Source organism: Nelusetta ayraudi, unplaced genomic scaffold (assembly GCF_046127955.1).
Source record: "Nelusetta ayraudi isolate G7.1 ecotype Tasmania unplaced genomic scaffold, CSIRO-AGI_Nayr_v1 ptg000002l, whole genome shotgun sequence".
In the NCBI taxonomy this organism is placed as follows: domain Eukaryota; kingdom Metazoa; phylum Chordata; class Actinopteri; order Tetraodontiformes; family Monacanthidae; genus Nelusetta; species Nelusetta ayraudi.
The window spans coordinates 4304968-4324393 of record NW_027466052.1 but is presented as its reverse complement, the minus strand read 5'-3'; the positions used below and the strand labels follow the sequence as shown (position 1 = coordinate 4324393).

At 43.8% G+C, this 19426-nt stretch overlaps 1 protein-coding gene across 1 annotated transcript in view; it reads right to left on the bottom strand.

The window, feature by feature from the left end:
- luzp2 (leucine zipper protein 2) overlaps nt 1-19426 on the bottom strand; it is a 140777-nt gene that overhangs the window by 29021 nt on the left and 92330 nt on the right. Inside the window, exon 6 of the mRNA XM_076018171.1 lies at nt 1385-1447. Within this exon, the coding sequence (XP_075874286.1) occupies nt 1385-1447 (63 nt within the window). The remainder of the gene's footprint in view (nt 1-1384; nt 1448-19426) is intronic.

Below are 19426 nucleotides of genomic sequence, written 5' to 3'. Positions count from 1 at the left end.
ACGCTAGATAAATAAATGTGTGGCTGCACATAACTGTCAAGCTCACAATTTCGCAGGACCAGCTGCGCTCGCTTGGCCGTGTCATCAGCACGTCTCCAAGGACCTGCTGGCTTGTACGATTGGACGTGGCTAAATTGCAGCAAGCTTAGCGGGAAGGTGGTGGTTGGTGGTGGTGGTGGAAGGGAGAGAGGAAGGAGGTCGGGAGGGGGGAGCAGAGACTCACTGAGGACATGAACCTCGTGTGGAGGCTGCAGCAGAAGGCGAGCTGAGGAGAAAGGAGAGAGTTTGGCGTGACGCAGATAAAGCGTCGGGTTGCTTTGTGCAGGCGTGGGTGGATAAAAAAAAAAAAAAAAAGAGCTCCGTGTGTTGGAGGCCAGTTGTTCTGAGAGAGAGAGAGAGCGAGAGAGCACTCGGGCCAATCCACGCAATACAAAAAGAAAGAGAGGACGGTGGACATGAAGGAAAAACCTTGACTTTGCTCCAAAGAAAAGAACGTATTACCACTAAAGAAGAAGAGAACAGTGGAGAGGACCGCTGCACCTGCTGGGAACTCATGTGGACATGGAGTCAACGTGCAAAGGCAGAAGGTTCCTCCCTGGCCAGGAATCAAGCTCCTCTTGCCAGGCCACGGCAACCAGTACTTTTTTTTTTTTACAACCGGACACATTCTAGTGCACTGTGATGGGAAATATTCATATTTCAATATATAATATATATTAAACAAAAATGGTTCCTTTGCCTGTACGAGTGAAAAAAGTACTCATGTTTTGAGTCAATCAGTAGTAAGAGGAAGAACTTCACACTATCTCACTTTGTTACCAGCAACATCCAATACCAGACAAATTGTCAGCCAATCACCGTCTTCCAATTGACCCCCTTCATCCTCTCCCCTCAAATCAACCAAGTTCATGCTCCTCTTTCGCCTCCTCTCTGCTCTTCCTACAGGCCTCCAGGATGCCAGGTCCAACTTGGGCATCCTTCACCCTCACCGTCTGAACCGTCTCAATCTGGCCTCTCTGGCTTTTTTCCCCCTTCTTCTACAAAACGTCTAACACCTGCTTTCCCTCTGATGTGCTCGTCCCTGATCCTCTCCGTCCTCGTCTCTGCCAAAGAGAAGCCGGACGTCTTCATCTCTGTCTCCTGCTCAGCGCCGCCGAGTTCCAGGTGTCTTCCAGTTGTGTTCCCATTTGTGTGCCGACAGCACGTTAACGACGTGCCGCGTTCACAGGCTTCCTCAATCCTCAGAACCAAACCGCTTGCGGAGAATCCCCGGAAATCACACGCGGCTATTAAACAGCGGACGGCAAAAACTCTGGTGCATTCCCAGACTGGGAATGAATAATAGATGTGCTGAAAATAGAGTGTGCTCATTGAATAGACTTACCTCTTCGGCATAGGCGTCGCAGAGCTTGTGTCCTGAGAGCAGTTTGTTTTTCAGGCTCTTGTTCTGGAAAAGAGGACGGACAGACAGACAGGAATTGAGTGTGTGAGGAGCCTGCAGTCCCACTGGACCCCCAGCCCCCGTCCCTTTTTTCATTTCCCGCTATTGTAGGGTTGCATCAGCAGCATCCAGCAGGACATCAGGCCGTCGGGGGGGATTTTCTCGGGTTGGCTTTCGATCGTTGACAAGAGCGACCGTCGGTGAGAGCGCAGCGTCCGAGCCCGCTCTCGGTCTCACAGGCACCGTGAGGGACAGAAATTTATCGGGGACCGGACCCTCCTTTGAACACTAAACGCCGCAAAATCGATGCCGGGCCACAATGCAGTCATACCAACGGTTTGGAGAAATACAGGAAGGCAAGAGTGGAAGGAACCGTACCAAAAATGGAAGGAAATGTTTATGAGTTCATACCAAACAAAATAAAGAAAACATTTTTTTTTTTACTTCTGGCTTGTCGTTCCGTTTGTGCTCGCCGGTTGTTTGATGCAAGTCGCTGGATGTGAGTCTCAGTTTGGAACCGTTTGGACGCTCTGTTTACCATAATTATTCAATAATTCACAGAGGCCACAGGCGTGCACGTCCATGTTTCGCAGCGTGATTCTCCATGGCGGCCGAAACTGAAACACTCTGCTTTGCACTACAGGCGTGTTCCTGTGGCAGAGCTGGATGTTATTTAGATGGTTATTATTCTTCTTTGGCTGAGCAGTTCGTGGAGGGGTCGGAGGTTTATCTCGTGTAACAGGGTCACGGGAAGACGCATTGCTCCACTGGTTTTTTTAAAAAATATATATATATTGCGGGCTTGCGGGCGCCTCAAGCGCTACGAGACAAGTGCAATTTAGTTGAACAAGGGTCGGAGAAGAGGAGGAAATCTGCATGCCGACTTCCTGCTACAGCAGAGCCACTGGCACCGATTTGGTGCAGACTCTTGAGTAACGTGGCACGTTTTGTGCAACATATGTGGAAAGTAAAAGGTGACCACTGAGCAGCTTGAAATCATGCTAATTCGCGACGAGAAGCCTGCATCATCGGACAAATCTCTCTGGACAGTTTGCCAAATCAGCAGATTTGGATCTGTGAGTATTTTGCCATGAGATTCCGAATGGCCTGAACGTGAGTGACACTCTGGGGATCTCAAGTTGAAATCAGAATAGACTTTTTATTGTTTTTTTTTGTTTTTTTGTGCTTTCACCAATTGCCAATATATTTTGCCAGGCATGCAAAGCTCTGTTATATTTGGGAGGGAGGATTTTTTCTTTTCCGTTGTTGTTTTTACTTTGGTAATCATTTCACATTTATTCCTGTTACACTCTGTAAAGCACTTTGAGCTGTGAGATTTCATGTTATCAAAGGTGCCATGTAAATAGTTGTATAAGATATATGCCTAGATTTCTTAGGGTACATATGTCGTCTTTTATTTGTGTAATCCAAACCTCCAAAAGTGGACTTTCAAAGTATCCGCCTCCTGTCCGCTTGCAGTGTTGACATCTTGCCATTATGACAAAGTTGGCAAGGTGGCAGGTGTTTATCATCAATCTAAATGATGATATGTTGACGATGGTGGTGCATGGAGCGCACTTGATTTTTGAATGTATTTTGTGATGCAGACATTTGTGTTTTTTATTTTTTGACCCTCTGTGCAGACACGATGAACAGAAGGATGGAGATATTTTTGTCAGGGTCAACTTGGCCCCCCAGTTGGCTGGCGGGCCAACACTGGACCTTCCAGGACTAATTGTCGACACTACTTCCTCTGTTTTTAAAATGTTGTTCCCAGGTAAATAGGCGACCGGATAGGATAGGCGATAGACGATAGGAGAACATTTTCTTTTTTTCCCCCAAAAAGTGAGTTTGACTTTGATTAGTGTATTACACCAAGATCTCCATACGGGACTGGGAACGCAGAGTGAGGCACAAGAAGAATTGAATCCGGGGAGTATTTACAGCATTTGCCAGGAAGAAAAAAATCCCTCACTAATTGTCAATGACCTGTGAGTGAAATCCACACTTAGCCAACCGACTGCCGAAACTAAAGTGGCCATTCGCGTCTCAGGATGAGCCAATAAAACAGCACAATCAGCCATGACGAATTGAATTTCTCCAGTTTCTAAACGAAGACCAAAGTGATTTGAAGCGCAAGAGTTGAACAATTCGCTGGGGCTAAAAAAAAAGAAATGAAAGAAAACAAGTAAAAGAAAAAAAAAAAAAGGCACTGTTTAAGAAAAGCATAGCAAGCAAACAACACAACCTACTGTCTCCGCACCGAGACAAAACAATGAATTTCAGCGCAATGATATGAGGCGGCAGCTTTTAGCGCAGCCACCTGGTCTTATGAAAACAAATGTAATTGGATTCAACTTTATAATAGCGGCCAGTGGAGATTCAGTGACCTTTTCCACTGGCTCAACAACACATTTACAATTCTTAATGAGCTTATCAATGAGCTAATTACCTGTTGCTGAGAGTCCATTCTTCAGACACATTCCAGCAGAGCCTCAAGTGATGGCAATGAATATTACTTATCCAAACTAACTCCGAAATAACAGAATTAGAAATAAAAGCAGGATTTTTCGCTTCATGAGACAAGAACTCTCCCATATTTACTTTGTATACAAGGGAAGTGCATAGATAATCCAGCACACCTGATCAAACCCTTCGGAAACCTGTTATTGCATCCATCTGGTGCAAAGTACACAAGAAGCAGCTGAGAGTGAGACCAAAAAACAAAACAAAAGAAAGTCAAGCTTGCAGCAGTCAATATTTGATGCAATGCTAACTCTTCATCAAGCTTGTTAGTAGTAAAGCTAAGTGTGGGGAATGGATTACTGATAAGCAATTGATGGCTGGTGAAATTAATCAGGGGGCAGAAAACACACTGTGTCCTTATCTCGCATGTTATTTCAAATGAAATCAATGGTCAGATACACAAAAGAGGCAAATGTAAACATGCCGGAGTTAGCAAAGATGCTATACTATGCTTTCTCCCTCCTTGAGTCAGTCTTGTCATCTCTCTGTTTCATAAAGAATTGTCTGAATTAGTTGACTTTGTGCCCTTAAAATCTTGGTATTATCGAGTTCATACAAACTTCATCAATGCCAGTCTATTATGATGCTCACACAAGTGGATGATTCTTTGATTATGGCATTCAAAGCTCAGTTTAACAAAGAATCTGGCATCCAGGGAGAAAACTGAATAAAAATACAACATATTAAACAATATGAATATCTGCCATTTTAAAGCAATTCCAACTCATCCTCAGATACACATGTATATTTAAATTTGAAAGTTGCTTGGACTCCGCTAAGAGTTACTTTCACGCACTACAACCGGCGGAAGTGTCCTGGAGCCGTGACATTTAGTGTCGATGTAGGTCAACGTTCACGCTCCTCCACACACATCAGTGTCCAATGATTCTGGACTCGCAGCAAACTTGCCGGAAACCAATTTCTCGCTCAAAATGTTGATATTTACTTCCCTCCTACTTTTACATCGCATTTCACACTATCAAAATGCATATTTATGGTTCCGGGGGGGCAAAGGCATATTTTCACTGGAAATATGGGGGAGGGGTGGTGGGGGGATACTAAAATATTTATAGAATTTATTTTGTTTTTAATTTTGAAACAAATCAATCACAGGGGCAGAGTTTGGCGTTTTTCTTATTTCCCAGAGTGTCAGGGCAGCCGCTGCGCTCACACGCTTTCCCCGACGCTGATCAGTGGTGAAAAGAATTGTGGGACTGTTGTCACAACACATTTTAGTGCTAAAGGTCAAAAAGCTTGAAAGCAAATCCAAGGAAAAGCGGAAACGACAGGACGTGCTTGCGCGTCACGGCTTCACTTGTTGGGGAAACAAGCAGCTCTGCGGTTGACGTGAGTTAAAAGGCCGTGAACCGAACCCGAGAGCGACTGGAGCTTTCTGCCCTGTGGGCTTCCAGTCTCATTTGGATGGAATCTTTTTTTAGTGGAGTGCTTCGGTGTGGCCCGAGGGATCATCTGCCGAGAATCCCTCATCCCGAGTCCTCATGTAACAGCCAGACACTTTATTAAGCCGCGTCCGGCGGGAGCAGGCATCAGCTCAGACACACTCTGCTTCCTTAAGAGAGACGTGTTGCTTCTTCACATTTAATAGTTGAGAAAACACAGGACATTATAATCTCTTTGCTCTTAACAACCTTCTCATCCTGCAGCTCAGGCTGCGGCTCAGTAGGGAGCCAGCCGGACTTCTATCAGATACTCTTCTGGCCGAAACGGAGTTGAGACAGACGCAGCCTTAAGATGAAGCATCAGGCTTGTGTCACGCAGCTGTTGTTGCTACGGATGCAGCTTGTTCACTGCAGTCACATGGGTTTGCTGACCAGCGCACTTTGTAAAAGTCAGTCAAAAGGCGGCAAACCCCCTTGCAAACACGTGGAAGCCCCCCCACAAGAGTGTTGGTTTTAGCTGAAGGCTGTAAACAGAGAGCTAATGTGATATTCTGTTCTCTGGAGATGAAGCTGATCAATTATTGGCCAATAGCCACCCAAAAGCGCTGGTTTACATTGACTGCACACACTAGATATTTTGGAACGCACATGAATACTCACACACTGTGCTGAAACACGCACAGCTTGGCACAACAGACACGCACAAACAAAACAAAACAACAACAAAAATAGTGTTGCTGTTTTGACGTTTCTCTCTTATTTGTCTGAATGCCTCACAGTGATTTTTAGTGTATAAATGAATGAATACAGTGTCCTCACTTAGCAGTCATCATCACACCGAGATTGTGTTTTTGCCTGCAGTTGTTTTTGTTGCTGTTTTGTTTTTTTATATTTTTGACCATGAACCACGAGCCACTTTCAGACTTCAGTTTCTCCAACAAGGACAGTGCTCAAAAGTCCTCAATGGAAAGACTTTTTGAGGCCTAAAAGTGAGATTTAATAAGCTGTTAAAAGATTGATGAGGGTGAGTTATAAAAAGAAAAAGCCCTCTGTCATAGAGTCTTTTTGATCACTCACTGTGCAAAGCTTTTAAAATCAGGCCTTGGAAATATTCACTTGTCAAGTTTTGGACTTAATTGCCACTTCAAAGCGTTGCACGTTTCTTTAACATCAAACCAGATTTTAAACCATCAGATCCTCTACAGTCACAGTGACGACAGAATCGACTACACGGTGCAGTATATTTTTGTACAAAGGAGGTTTGGAAGTTATTACCATTTTATTTTTTAAATTTTTTTTTTTTAGCTCAGCTTTTATATGATGTGGAAATGTTTCGGTATATTTTCTTCTGTAAGCTTCATACTTCAGGCAAACTTTGCCAAGACTTTTTTTTTTTTTTTTTTTTAAGTAACCTCTGGAAACTTTGTTTTCGGAATCTTCACTTCACCATTTCTCAATGTTGAATGCTCGTGGAAGGAGCTGGACTGAACTCCAGGCCCTCCAGAAGAAGATGCGCGATCTGTAAAACACAATCCAGCCAGGCCACCGTGACAAGGAATTGAGTTGAATTATTCAGTTTGAAACGGTCTTAATTACTGTTGGCGCAATTAAAAAAACATTTTGACGCAACAAACCCAACCACCTGAACGCTAAATTGTTCCTGGTTGTTTAGTTCTCCATCAGCCCATGTTGTTTGTTCAAGTCAGAGGAAAAAAAAAAAAAAAAAAAACAGAACAGAAGGAGGAAAACAGCAGAACACTTTGAGCAAATCGGGTGGAAATTATGACTGCGAAGTTTCTTGGAGAACAAATGACCTCAGAGAATAAGCATAGCAATGCAGCTATAGAGCGACTGAGTGACGCTCGCACTAATAGATATTTCCTCACGGTGAATGCGCTGAGCCAACACACCACGCACAGTGAATCTGGGAAGTTGCTACCAAGTGCCTGCAAAGTGCCGAGGCAGAACAGAAGAGTGTCAGAAGCTCTAAAACATGATGGTTCGGCATTGTCCAGCGCCCACTATACAGTAGTTTCATCTTAGCTGCGTTTTTACAGCTAAGAGCTGTTTTGTATGTGAAGAGTTGCCTGATCACAGGTGCTACGAACACAGTGACGAGGATGAAGGACCCGCCCAAACGTGGGGAAACACATTGCAGATGTTTACTGGATTGTTGCCACACTAAAAGCATTTTAACTTTGAGCGGTTTTATATGTCTCTGCCATCTCTGCTGGCTACTTTGGTATGACTGCCATGGATAAAGTGTTATTACAGTGTCTGGATTATGTCAGTACACAGTTCAAAGGGGGGAAGTGGATATTTAAAAACATCAAACAAAAGGACGGCGAATAATTGAGGTAATTGGTGAAGGGGCCTCAAGAGTCTTTTCTGTCCCATTCAGGCAGGCAAGACACTTCATGGTTCCTCAGGTGTCAGGAAAAGGGATTTAATGTATTCTGCATAGTAAAAGGTCCAATATTATGCAAATGTCACTTTACCAAATGTCTTCTAAAAATGTCTCCATCACCTCAGTCAAATCCCCAGAAATGAGAAAAGCCCATCCTTTACATATTTTGCTTGCACAGCTTTTCAGACATTGTGCGCAACAATACTCACTTCTGTACTACACTATAGATGTGATTTCACAAAGGGCACTGATACCTGACCCAGGTTAGTGACCACACCCCTGAGGCTGCCTTGTTTTTGCCCCCATTACAAATGTGATGAAGGTCCAACCAAGCTTCAGGTAACAGGAGATTTTGAGAGATTTGTACAGTGTTGTTCAGTGTTTTGGATAATTAGTCATCCCCTGCTGCTCATTGGGTAAAAAGTGGGTAAACTATAGGACATGTATGGCAACGCATTTCTGAACTGTTGCCAACTGTTCTCAAGCAGGAGCTTAAAGGCTGTTTCTGCTTCAGCTAAGGTTGGCACGTTCAAGGGTACGTCTCACATCTAGTATCGCCAAAGGGGCACAAAACTAAACAATGCAGCATGATCAACTGGGATGCAAACAGGCTGTGCGATGAAGTGTACGCAAGGTTTACGGGCCAGCTGGACAGCAGCAGATCATCTCTCATCCCGAGGCTCTTCACATGAGCCCCAGTGGGTCGAGGTCCATCAGTTTGCAGATGGTCATTCACCCGAGACCATCTCTCTTCATAAAACCACATCCACGGTAAGCCTTCTTTTTAACCGGGAGATTTAAAGGTTGGACGTTTGACAGAACAATCCTTGTGAGTGGCTTAATGCTTTGCAGTTGTTCAAAACTGCCCTTAACAATTAATGAACCAAGTACGGAAACTATAATTAGCCCCGATGGCTGTTTGACTTAATATTCTCACAAGGGAGACAGTTTGTCACTGGTCAGAGAGGTGAAACAGCCCACTGACTGCTAGCCAATCATAAGGATGCTCCACTATATTGCAGGGAAAGTCAAGTGAGTCGGAGTACTCGGCCGCTGCTGCTGTTGCTGCCACAAGACTTGACAACACGATGTCTGGGGGCCTGGCTCATTATGCAAATCTTACAGCACCGCACTGAGAGCTAAACAGTTTGTTTACGAGTCGCACTAAACCACTTGCGAGGGGGAACGTAAAGATCGGAAGTCAACATTCAATTTACAGCGCCAGTTATAATGGAATGCTGCATGGGCGGCGAGCAACGGGTCTGATAAAGTCGTCAATAAGCTACAGTATCGGCCTGGAACAAGAACTATGACTGACTCGGATTGCTAAAGATGATAGATGACTGTAGCGATGACATAAGCTGTTCTATTACTGGGATCAGTTCATTGAAAAGATTTGTTGGACAGAATATGAGATTGCGAGATGCATGCCTTGTTGATGTTTTTTTCTTCTTCTAATACCACATATTGTGCAAAATTCTTAAAAGAAAATGAAAACAGTTATTGAAATCAGCCTTTTGCAATGCATGATGTCAAAAAAGGGAAGTAAGACCTGCCAGTCAAGTTTTGTCTCCACCCTCTGAGACCATGTCCTTGTCTTTGTCCCCTTCCAAACATATGGAGGGTCAAAGAAAGTGCCCGTTTCAGCTGGAGGCAGCAAACAGAGGGCTAAGAGCTATGCAGCGTTGGTCAACTAATCGAGTGACGGTGGTCTGTAGGAGTCGGAGTTGGGTGGGATGGTCAAGATCTGAAAACAGGAATGGAGGGGTTTAAAGACTTGGTGGTTCGATCGTGGATGCTGTGATGGATGAGCGGAGCAGCAAAAGCCTTCCCTGCGGGAAGCGGCGTAAACCTCCTGAATTTTTCAGCAGATTCCAAAACAAGTTTTGTGTGGCAATAGGCAATCTGTGTCCTCAGTGATGTTTATTAAACTAATTTATGGACGTGTCAGATCGCAGCGGTTTAGATAAATCTTGGCAGACGGCAGCAATGCTAGCGTTTTATCACCTATATCTGCCTGGAATATTAATACCATCCAGTCTGGGGATTCGGCACGATTCTTATCGCAAGGTGCAAATCAAAGTGTGATAATTGTCAAGCTGCCTGTGTGTATTTAAAAGTTTTAATGTTTTTTTGGCTTAAAAAGCGAGGCCACTTCTCAGCTTGTTTTGCTGGCAATTAACATGAAAAATTGACGAGCCGCCGAGCCGTTTTATGTGATTTATGCTCAGTGTACACCAAGGAGGAAAGAGACATATCTGTCAAAACGTTTATAATTTAACAATATGACATAACACTGTTTTGCAACAGTGAAAGGACTTCCCAAGAGGTAGAAGGAATTTGATCAGCTGTTGTTGCACAGTAGGTGAGTGCAGATGCACACTTTGACTCAGTTTACCCAACTCCATCCATTCAAATCCCACCCTCTTCAGCTTACCAACGGTGTTCCCCAGGGCTCTGTCTATTCCCCAGGGCCCTTCTGGTCATTATCTACCTACTTCCTCTTGGCCGCATCCTCCATAATGTGAAGCGTTCTGCAGTATTGGCCTGAAATCGTAACAGACTTCTAAAGACGATGGACAGGTGATAGGTGATGCATACAATTGTATGCATTTTTCACTTGTTCTGGTCAACTTCACCAGTCTCAGCAGAAATTAAACTGATTATATTACCGACTGGCATCGCTTCCACCTTACGCAGATATGAAAGCTTCCCCCCTGCTACAGATAATTCCCCTGTTACCAAGCCCCGCCCCTGTTTGACAGTCTTGCTGTCATCCTCTTTTCATTCGCACATCAATACTGTCGCCTGGTCTGCGTTCTTTCATCTTCAAAAAACATTAACGGCCTCTGCCCATCCCTCGCACCAAACACCAGCGCCTGCCCTCGTTCATTCCCTCGTCACCTCCACTGTTGATTATGGTAACTCCCTCCTCTTTGGTCTTCGACTCTCCCTCTATAAACTTCAAACCTCTGCAGAAGTCTGCTGCTGCTCTACTCCTATTATTGCCAGAACCCCGGTGCCTTCTTCACATTACTCCTGCGTTGAGTCGAGAAATAATGAGGCGTTTAAATCAGGCACTGCAGTGTATGTGTGTGTGTGTGTGTGTGTGTGAGATTTAGGGTTTATGCCTGATAGGTTGTTGACTTTACTATCTGTTTCCAATTTAAAGTTGAAGAAGGAAGAAAAGAGTTTTCTTTTCTAAGCTTCGCTTTATGTAGTTGCAAATTGGCAGCACACAATATGGAACAATGGCAGCTGTACGGGATTAGAGTGGGACTGCGCTAAAGTATCCTCATCGAGTAGTTTTAAACACTTTAGGAGGAAAATATTTAAATAATTTTCATGTAATCTTGGTGGCTTTAAAAAATAATACTTTTATTCACTCTGCTGATGATAACCTTGAAATTTTCTTTGCTGGTCACTGGTGCAATTGCAAGCACTATAGTTTTGAAACTGCAAACACTAACACGGTGTTTGCCGTACACATGCACACGGAGGGAGGCACTAGGACTGTGTTCTGTCAATTGACACAACTAAGTTTCTCAATAGTAAGTTATGAAGTGAGTTACTCTCATTCTTATTATTATTGAAAAGGGGACATTTTTGGACAGTGCATTTCTGCCAGCAAAGTGTCTGTGTGGGTTTCTCATGACTGTACTTTCTCCATTGGTCAAAAACCGACAAAAAATGCTGAAGTTAATTTCATGTTGTGGTCGTTGGGGAACTTTTGTTCACTGTTCCTCGGAACCAAACACACAAAAAATAAAAAAATAAATAAAATGGAGATTTGTAGATACAGTAGCCCTATTGGCTATCAGAAAGAAACCATCTCAGCCTGTGAAGACCTTATTTTGGAAAAAAAATATATAAATAAATAAAAGCGTGGAGTCGCAGAGAGTTTTGTTACAGCTCGGCAACAAACTCTCTCAAAGTGCGTCTCGAGGATGGATCTACAGTCAAGACGTCTTCCATCCTGAAGAGCTCTGATTTATTTTTGGGTCCGAAAAAGACTGAAAAGCAAAAGAAAAGCGGTGGCTCTTGTGAAAAGCTGAGGGCCAGAAATCAATATCCGTGGCAGGCTGTGAGGAATAAAGCAACTTTGCTGAGTGACAGCGTGACACAGCGAGCCCACACAGCTCTGGTGTCGCCCTCTCTCTCTCACTCTCTCACCCTCTCTCTCTCATTCTCTCCAGCGTCCTGTGATATGAGCTCGGCAACGCTTGGAGTGAAAATGCAGTGTTCGCTCCCAAGAGCGGTGCACAGAGTAACTGGAAATATTACACAAGTTCTAGATGAATCTGTTCGACTTATGCATTAATGCAGGAGTTGCCAGCGGGCGGCTGAAAATCCAGATAGAGGGAGCGGGGGGGGGCAGCTCACTTGAAGTGGACACAAGGCTGCAGGGGGGAGAGCACCTCCCTCTTGTCGCGCTGACTTTGGCTGAACCCTGAGCGCTGAAGAATGTCTGGAGCTGTACACAGGCTGTGGTGTTTTTGTGTTTGTTTTCCTTTTTGAAGTACAACAGTTAATGTGAGCTAATGAGAACTGGATTTGTGTTTGGACTCATTAGGAGATTCCTCGACCAGAGATTTGCACCAAATCGCACCACGGAGTACAATTTCCTATTCCGAGTGCGTAGGAGGCATGGCTCGGATCTTCACTAAATTTGCAGAGAAGAAAAGCTGACTGCTGTGTCAAGTTTTCAACCAAAGGCTTTTCATTTGAAATTTGAAGAATATCTCTTTGGGACAAGGTTGGGTTTTTTTGTATTGGTTGTCTTTGTGCTGTTAGCACGTGAAAAAAAAAAGCTAGCAGTGATACTATTTTGATAGAATACAGTTAGTTCAAATCTTAAAAAAAAAAAAAAAAGTGTCTTTTCACATCTTGTTTGGCATTCGATTTTATGCCGCACCATTTCAAGTTGCATTCAGTCAGCAGCAGTACGTCATGCCTACCGGACAATTTTCCGCCTCATGACTGTTGAACCCACTGCTTCAAATAGCAGCAATCTGTATCAGTAGACATTCCTGATTGGTATCAGCTGATCTGTATTGGCTGATACGTACCAGCTGATACCAACCGTGATTGGTGACTCAAGGCCAAGAGCAAACAAATGCTGGAAGACCGTGTGCTTGACAATCCATAAAACCTTTCAGTTGCATTTCTAAGCACAACACATCTGGTTGCAAAAACCTTTATCCCCTTGAGTAGTTTTTGTCTTTGCTGTTGTGTCCCCACGGATCAAAATTTGTTTGAGCTGCGTTGTAAATGATTACTGGAGTGCTGTTGTCATGAGGAGGTCTTACTTTTGAATGAAACTATGTGCGGAGTGGCTTTCAATACCAGACCACGCCGTTGATCACTGTGACTCTTTGTTCTGTGGCGCTGTGAATGTCTGTTTTTTTTTTTGTTCTCTCCGCCGCTCTGAGATTTTAAAGCTGTGGCAGGTTGCCGCATCGGTGGCGGGAACAGTCTTTATATTTGCACCTTACAGCATTTTGGCACTGGAGAAGAAGAAGACGGAGCAGAGAAGAAGAGAGAGAAAAAAAAGAACAGCAGCTTTTATACAAGCCGTGGTCTGCCTTCCAAAGAAAACACAGCGTAATGGTAGTGCAAGACGCTGGAGCGCCAAATCCAGCTTTTTAAGTGCCACTATTTTACTGCCGACAAGCCGAGGAACCCGGCGCCAGAATATGTCCACGGATGACTTTGTTTGGTCCTCGCGCAGAGATTTAATAAGGCAGTTTTGCGGCATAACACATATCATAAAAGAAAAAAAGAAAAAAAGAAAACAAAAAACACACATGCACATGGGGCATAGTCTACGTCGCACACAGCCGCTCAGTCCCGCGGGCTTTTGCTTTGATTTGTTAGAGACGCTGACAAAGAGAGGGCCACTGCTTTGGTTTGTTGCATAACTGCGATCTGCCGTTGCTGCTGTTTGTACTTCTGTACCTGCTCCGCACAGGGAGTGTGGGGGGCTGCTGGGCGGCCGAGCCGACCAGAAACTAGAGTTATTTTCAGCCCCTTGGGGGTTGATGATGTCACCGACTTCACTCTGGCTGCAGGCAAAATGAAGATGACTGTTTGATCCGCAGACTTGAACCGATGAAACAGGGGGACCTTCTTCACTGATGTTTATTAATCCATCAATCAATCTGAACAAATGGACCATTTTCTATCACGACTTCATCTGCTCTCTGGGTCCTGAGGCAGCTGGGATAGGACTCAGCTGTCTCAGGGTTAAGGCGGGGGTTTAACCCCTGGACAAGTGGGCAGTTTATTGCAAACCCACACACACACACAAAGTGCACGTCTATGAAATGAGGAAGGATGCTGGAGAACCTAGAAAGAACCCAGGCATGGAGAACGTGCAAACTCCACTCCGAAATAATAATAATGATAGAGGTGGCAGCAAAAAAAGAGCAAAAGCACCATTGTTTAACATGTGGTGCTGTCCATGGTGCTGATCCAACTTTCAGCTGTGGCTCCTTTTTCTATTTTGTTTTCTTTTTGGATTTATTTCCTTGTCTTGTCCCTGAGCCGTTCTGCAACACCATGAGTCACAGCTTCGTGTTTAAAATTAGTAGTACAAGGACACGTTGCACAGCTTGTCTTGTATTTTACTTTTTCTTGTGCATTTGTATTAAGTCAATCAACCCTCATCAACAAATGTAGAATGAAATTAAATATTAGAGATGACAATCTGTTTGGCTTAAACATAGAATACAATTAAAGTAAATCAAATAAATCTGAGCTGTTACTCCTGCAACAGGTTTTTTTTGGCACATGCACAAACTTTTTTTTAGGTACAACATGACGAGGAAAACTATCTTGTCATCTTGGACGTAACACTGATACGAGTTTCCACTTCCTGCAGCTTGTGTCACGTTCGCCCTTCAGTTGGGAATCACGATACACCGCATTCGCTGACTTTTTTTCAGAAAAGAAAAAGACCCACACTTTCTTATCATTACAAGATCTGATAATTACAAGTTCAGGGTCTGACTGTGAAGCCTTGTTCAATGCTCACCATCAGGCAGTGGTTAATAAGGGCACAATCCCAGTTAATCTGCTTTTATATGAGGTGGGTTTTAATCAATGCTGTGCAGGCGTCTCAAGTCACAGCGATTGTTCGGCAGAAAACCCGCCCTGACTCTCTTCCGGCAGGCCAAGCTGAACTGACTGGAAGGATTTTCTCATAACTACCAGATCCTGATCTCATAATTACCAGATTTTCCTCCTAATTAGGAGATAAGGTGTCTATTCTTCTAGTTCAGTGAATGTGACGCCCTTCTGAATGCACCAGCACGTGACTGCTTATGATGGTATTGTTGGAACGCATGGCTCTATTTTCATATTATTATCAACAGAAGGAACCAATTTATAAATGACGACTGAAGCAAATTTTTATCATGATATAGTCTATGGCAGAGGTGGGCAAACTACGGCACGGGGGCCATATGCAGCCCGTTAAGCTTTTTAATCCGGCCTGCTGAACTTGAAGAAGTTATATTATGTTTATATATATATGTATATATATATGTTTATATATATATATATGTTTATATATATATATATATATGTATATATATATGTTTATATATATATATATATGTTTATATATGTATATATATATATATATACATATAATAAGTAAGTCATAAAATAGCTGTATTTCATCAGTTTTTTTCAGTGTTTGAAGAGTCATTTCAATAAAGAGGTACATATTGTGGGGCTTCAAAGACACATATTTTGTTGTAACACTTATGTTAATTTTCAATTGACCTTAAAGCTTGTTTTCTCCACATCCCATGAATATTTTTTTTTCTCCTATGAGGTGGGTCACCAAAACAATCCATCCATCTGCTCCTGCTCCAGCCCCTCTGTCAAATGTTAAAACCCATTATGGCCCACCAGTCAAAAGGTTTGCCCAGGATGCTCTTGCATTAAAAAAAAAAAAAAAAAAAATCAAAATCAAAATACTAGCTGAATAGCAATTAAAGAGGAGAGCTCAAAAATAAGAAACCATTGGATCCTTCACCAAAAAAGCAATAGCCCAACCAGTAGATGTCCACAGACTCAAAGAATTTCATCACTATGGGCCAGAAGATATTATAACCAACAATATTACGTGTTGTAATTTAGCCCTGAATGTGTTTCTGACACTGACTGAGCGGAGGAGACGGATCGATGATTGGCCGACCCTCCGGCTCATCCTGAGCCACATTCGATTGACCGCCGAGCCGTCGGATGAAATGAAATGTGCACATTTCCTTCAGACCAAACAAAAATAAATAAATAGATAAATAAAATCACTGACAGCCTGTCTGGAGGTTTCAGCCCGATCTCGACAAAGAGTGAATCAATGCGCGGTGCCACTGCCGTGTTTGGCTCCCGGAGGTTGTGTGAAATGAGCTTGCAGCCACAAAATAAGAGCTGAAATCCGCCGCATGGGAGAGGGTGGGGGGACATGTAACGGGATTAAAGACGTGAAAATCATCAAGTCTGACGTCGGCTTGGCTGTTGAGAACGCAGCGCACGCGTCTAACTCGGCACAAAGTGCGTTTCTGACAAACCCGTCTGCATCCTGGAAACAGTTTAGCTTTAATCCCAATCAAAGTGCCGTTTTGCTGATCAGACCAGCCGCATTTGCATCTTCACACGTCGAACGAAACGCAACAGAAATCGGCCGATTGTATTTAAAGTACAAATGACATCATGTTTTGCTTTTTGTCGTTTTTGCTCGACTCCACTTTTTTTCCTGTCTCTTTCTGCTGTTTGATTGATGGTCAACGGCCACTTTAGCATTTCCAGATTTCTTTTTTTCTCTGTAAAAGCTGCTTTTGCGTCGGCTTTATTATTAGCTCCAGCCTTTGGAGGCTCACACAGCCCTTGAGTTGTTTTCCCGGTAAAAATGTTTGATTATTGTGACTGTAGGTGTTTGAAGAAATGTGAAATAATTTTCTTTCTGTTAACATTTTTTGGGTACATGAAGTAGGCGGAGGCATAAATATTGAATTAAATTAAGCATAACTTCAGCTTGACCATGAATGCAAGTTTTGCAGCTTGGGGAAAAGTAACAGAAATGTCAAAATGAATAAAAAAAATTGTACATAAACAAAATTCTGCAGTTACTGTTTGGCCTTAAGTCAATTTGTGGAGGAATTTTAAGGACATGTTTTCAAATAAACACATCTGGTGGCAATCGTTTCCCTGGCAACCTACGAGTCCTTTTTTTTGTTTTTTTGTTTTTTCTCTTTTCTCTTTTTTGCCCTCGCTTCATCACCGATTCTCACATCACGTTGCAAGTACAGTGGAAACAGAGCCGAACGCACATCACGCAGCGTTTCCCTGCGTCCTAATTCATCACTGCCTCCTTTTGTGATAACCGCACCTGCCGGATGTCACGTCCGCCGCCGCTCTTGCGTTTCAAACCGATCAGCCTCGACATCACCTGTCTGTTCAGGGCTGAGAAAGAAAGGGGGAAAAAAAAAGAAAAAGTGGCCGCCGTCACCCGTCTCGCCCCATTTCACTTCATCCTGAATTTTTGTCAGAACGCTTTCGCTCCGAGAGCATGTCAAGTGGCCGCGTGTGTGAAATTAGCTGTGATGAAGTCTCGATGGGCTCGCCAAGCTAATGCAGACGTCGTTCAGACGCTCGTCTAACGCACTTGCGAGGTTCTTGCACTTACCCGGGAAGGCCATAAAGTCCTGGCGCGCTCAGCGGCGAGTGTAAAAATAGAGCAATCATAATCAATTTAGAGGTGTTGGAAGTGGAGGGGGGGTCGGGGGGGGGGGGGGCTAATGGGAAGGATTGGACGCGATTGAACGCAACATTATGTTTCACTTCAGAGACGCTTCAAAAAACACTGCGGCCTCTTGTTTATGTTAATGTGGTCCCTGGTTTGCAAAAGCTGTGAATTACAACCGAAATAATTGAATTTATTTGATGGCATCTCTTATCATAATGTGAATATTCACAGTATCACTTACATCAAAATTTCGTTTTTCCAGTACCCTTAGTGTACTTTAATTGACTTTGATGTGATGGAACCAAGGCAAATTATTATTTTTTTCTTTTTTACGTAGGCAAGTGCGTAAGTAATCTTGAAATCGTGAATCATAAACTGAGCAGTTTTATTTTATGCACCCGTAACTCCACCGGCAGCCGTTTGTCAAAGGAGGTGAAAACCTCACGTGGACGTGAAATCACTCTGTCTCCAGCGCCATCAGCCGCTTTCTTTTCCTTTGTCCGCTCAGCACAAATAATGATATGGTTTCAAATTCTGCCCACTTCAGTGTACTTCAGCTGGTTGGCCATATCAGCCCTCCCCATCCTATAAGAGCGCCGCAGCGGGATCCAGTAAATGCCCTGATGCACGCGGCCATTTAGCCGGTGAAATTACATCAGGAGGACATGAAAGGAAGTAGACAATGACGGGGAGTCATTTCGGTCCAGAGAGCATCAGCGCCGGCGCTAAGAGGCCGGGCCTTGGCACCGGAGCCGTCTATTACGGAAGCGCCGCGAGAGCCTGATGAATCCCAGCAGGATCCCAGTCAGTCCGTAAATCATTTCCCGCTCAGAAATACTCAGAGTGAGCCCTGAAAGCAAATCATTGGTAATGACTTTATGACAATCGCAGACCATACGGGCTGCCCGGCCGGCGACGCAGTGCAGCTCTGAGGGAGACATGCAGCACGGAGGCAGATTGTGACGGCGCCAGCCAGCACGCTGCGGACGGATGTCCGTTCCAGCCTGACGGGAAGTGGAGTGTACTCCAGTTCTCGATGATTTTCTGAAAGACGGCGTTTTGTTTTTTGTTTTTGTTTTTCTCGCTGAATGGTTAAACCCCGCCTGTGGTGCGCAGAAGCCTGGCGAGGTTGGTTGAGGGCGACTCAAAATCGACATCACAGGAGCAGATTTGCGTTGCTGTTGCTGGGAGACGCGGACGGGCGGCTGCAGCGCAGACTCCGAAAAGAGCAGATGAATGGAAGGACGGATTGACAAATAGACTGACTGATGGACGATGGATTGACAGAGGGGCAAAGAATATGGGACTTTTGTAGCTGCTGTTTCAGTGGTACTGGATGGTAATGGCTGCTTTTAATGATCAGTTTTTAATGACAAAATCAGTCTGTTTCGTTTTTCAGAACATTTGTGTTAGTTGAGGAAAATTAATATTTAGATATGTGAGCAAATCCTAGTGCTGGTGCCTGTCGTTCTTAAAGTGTAAATCTCGAACATCTGTTATAGAAATAGTCCATTATCATGCAACACTTTATAATAATAATAATAATAATAATAATAATAATAATAATAATAATAACAATTACTATTATTGTAGTCATTCTAAGCGAGGAACAAGACCAGGAAATGAAAACTGGGCTAAAAGCACGTCTGACCTTTGAATTTCTGCATGCGCTTCTTTTCGCCTCCCCCCCCCCACCACCCATGTAACGGATGACAGGAAATTGTTCCTTACGATTCCCTGCATGAGGCCAGGCTTAAATGTCAGCACATTGTCAGTGAAACACAAGTTACGTACCTCAATTTCCTCCCACCAAAAAAAGATCCTCCGCTCCGATGGTAAAGCAACAAAGGGAGCCTCGAACCAAGATGAGCCCCTCCCCGTCAGGAGTGGTGGAG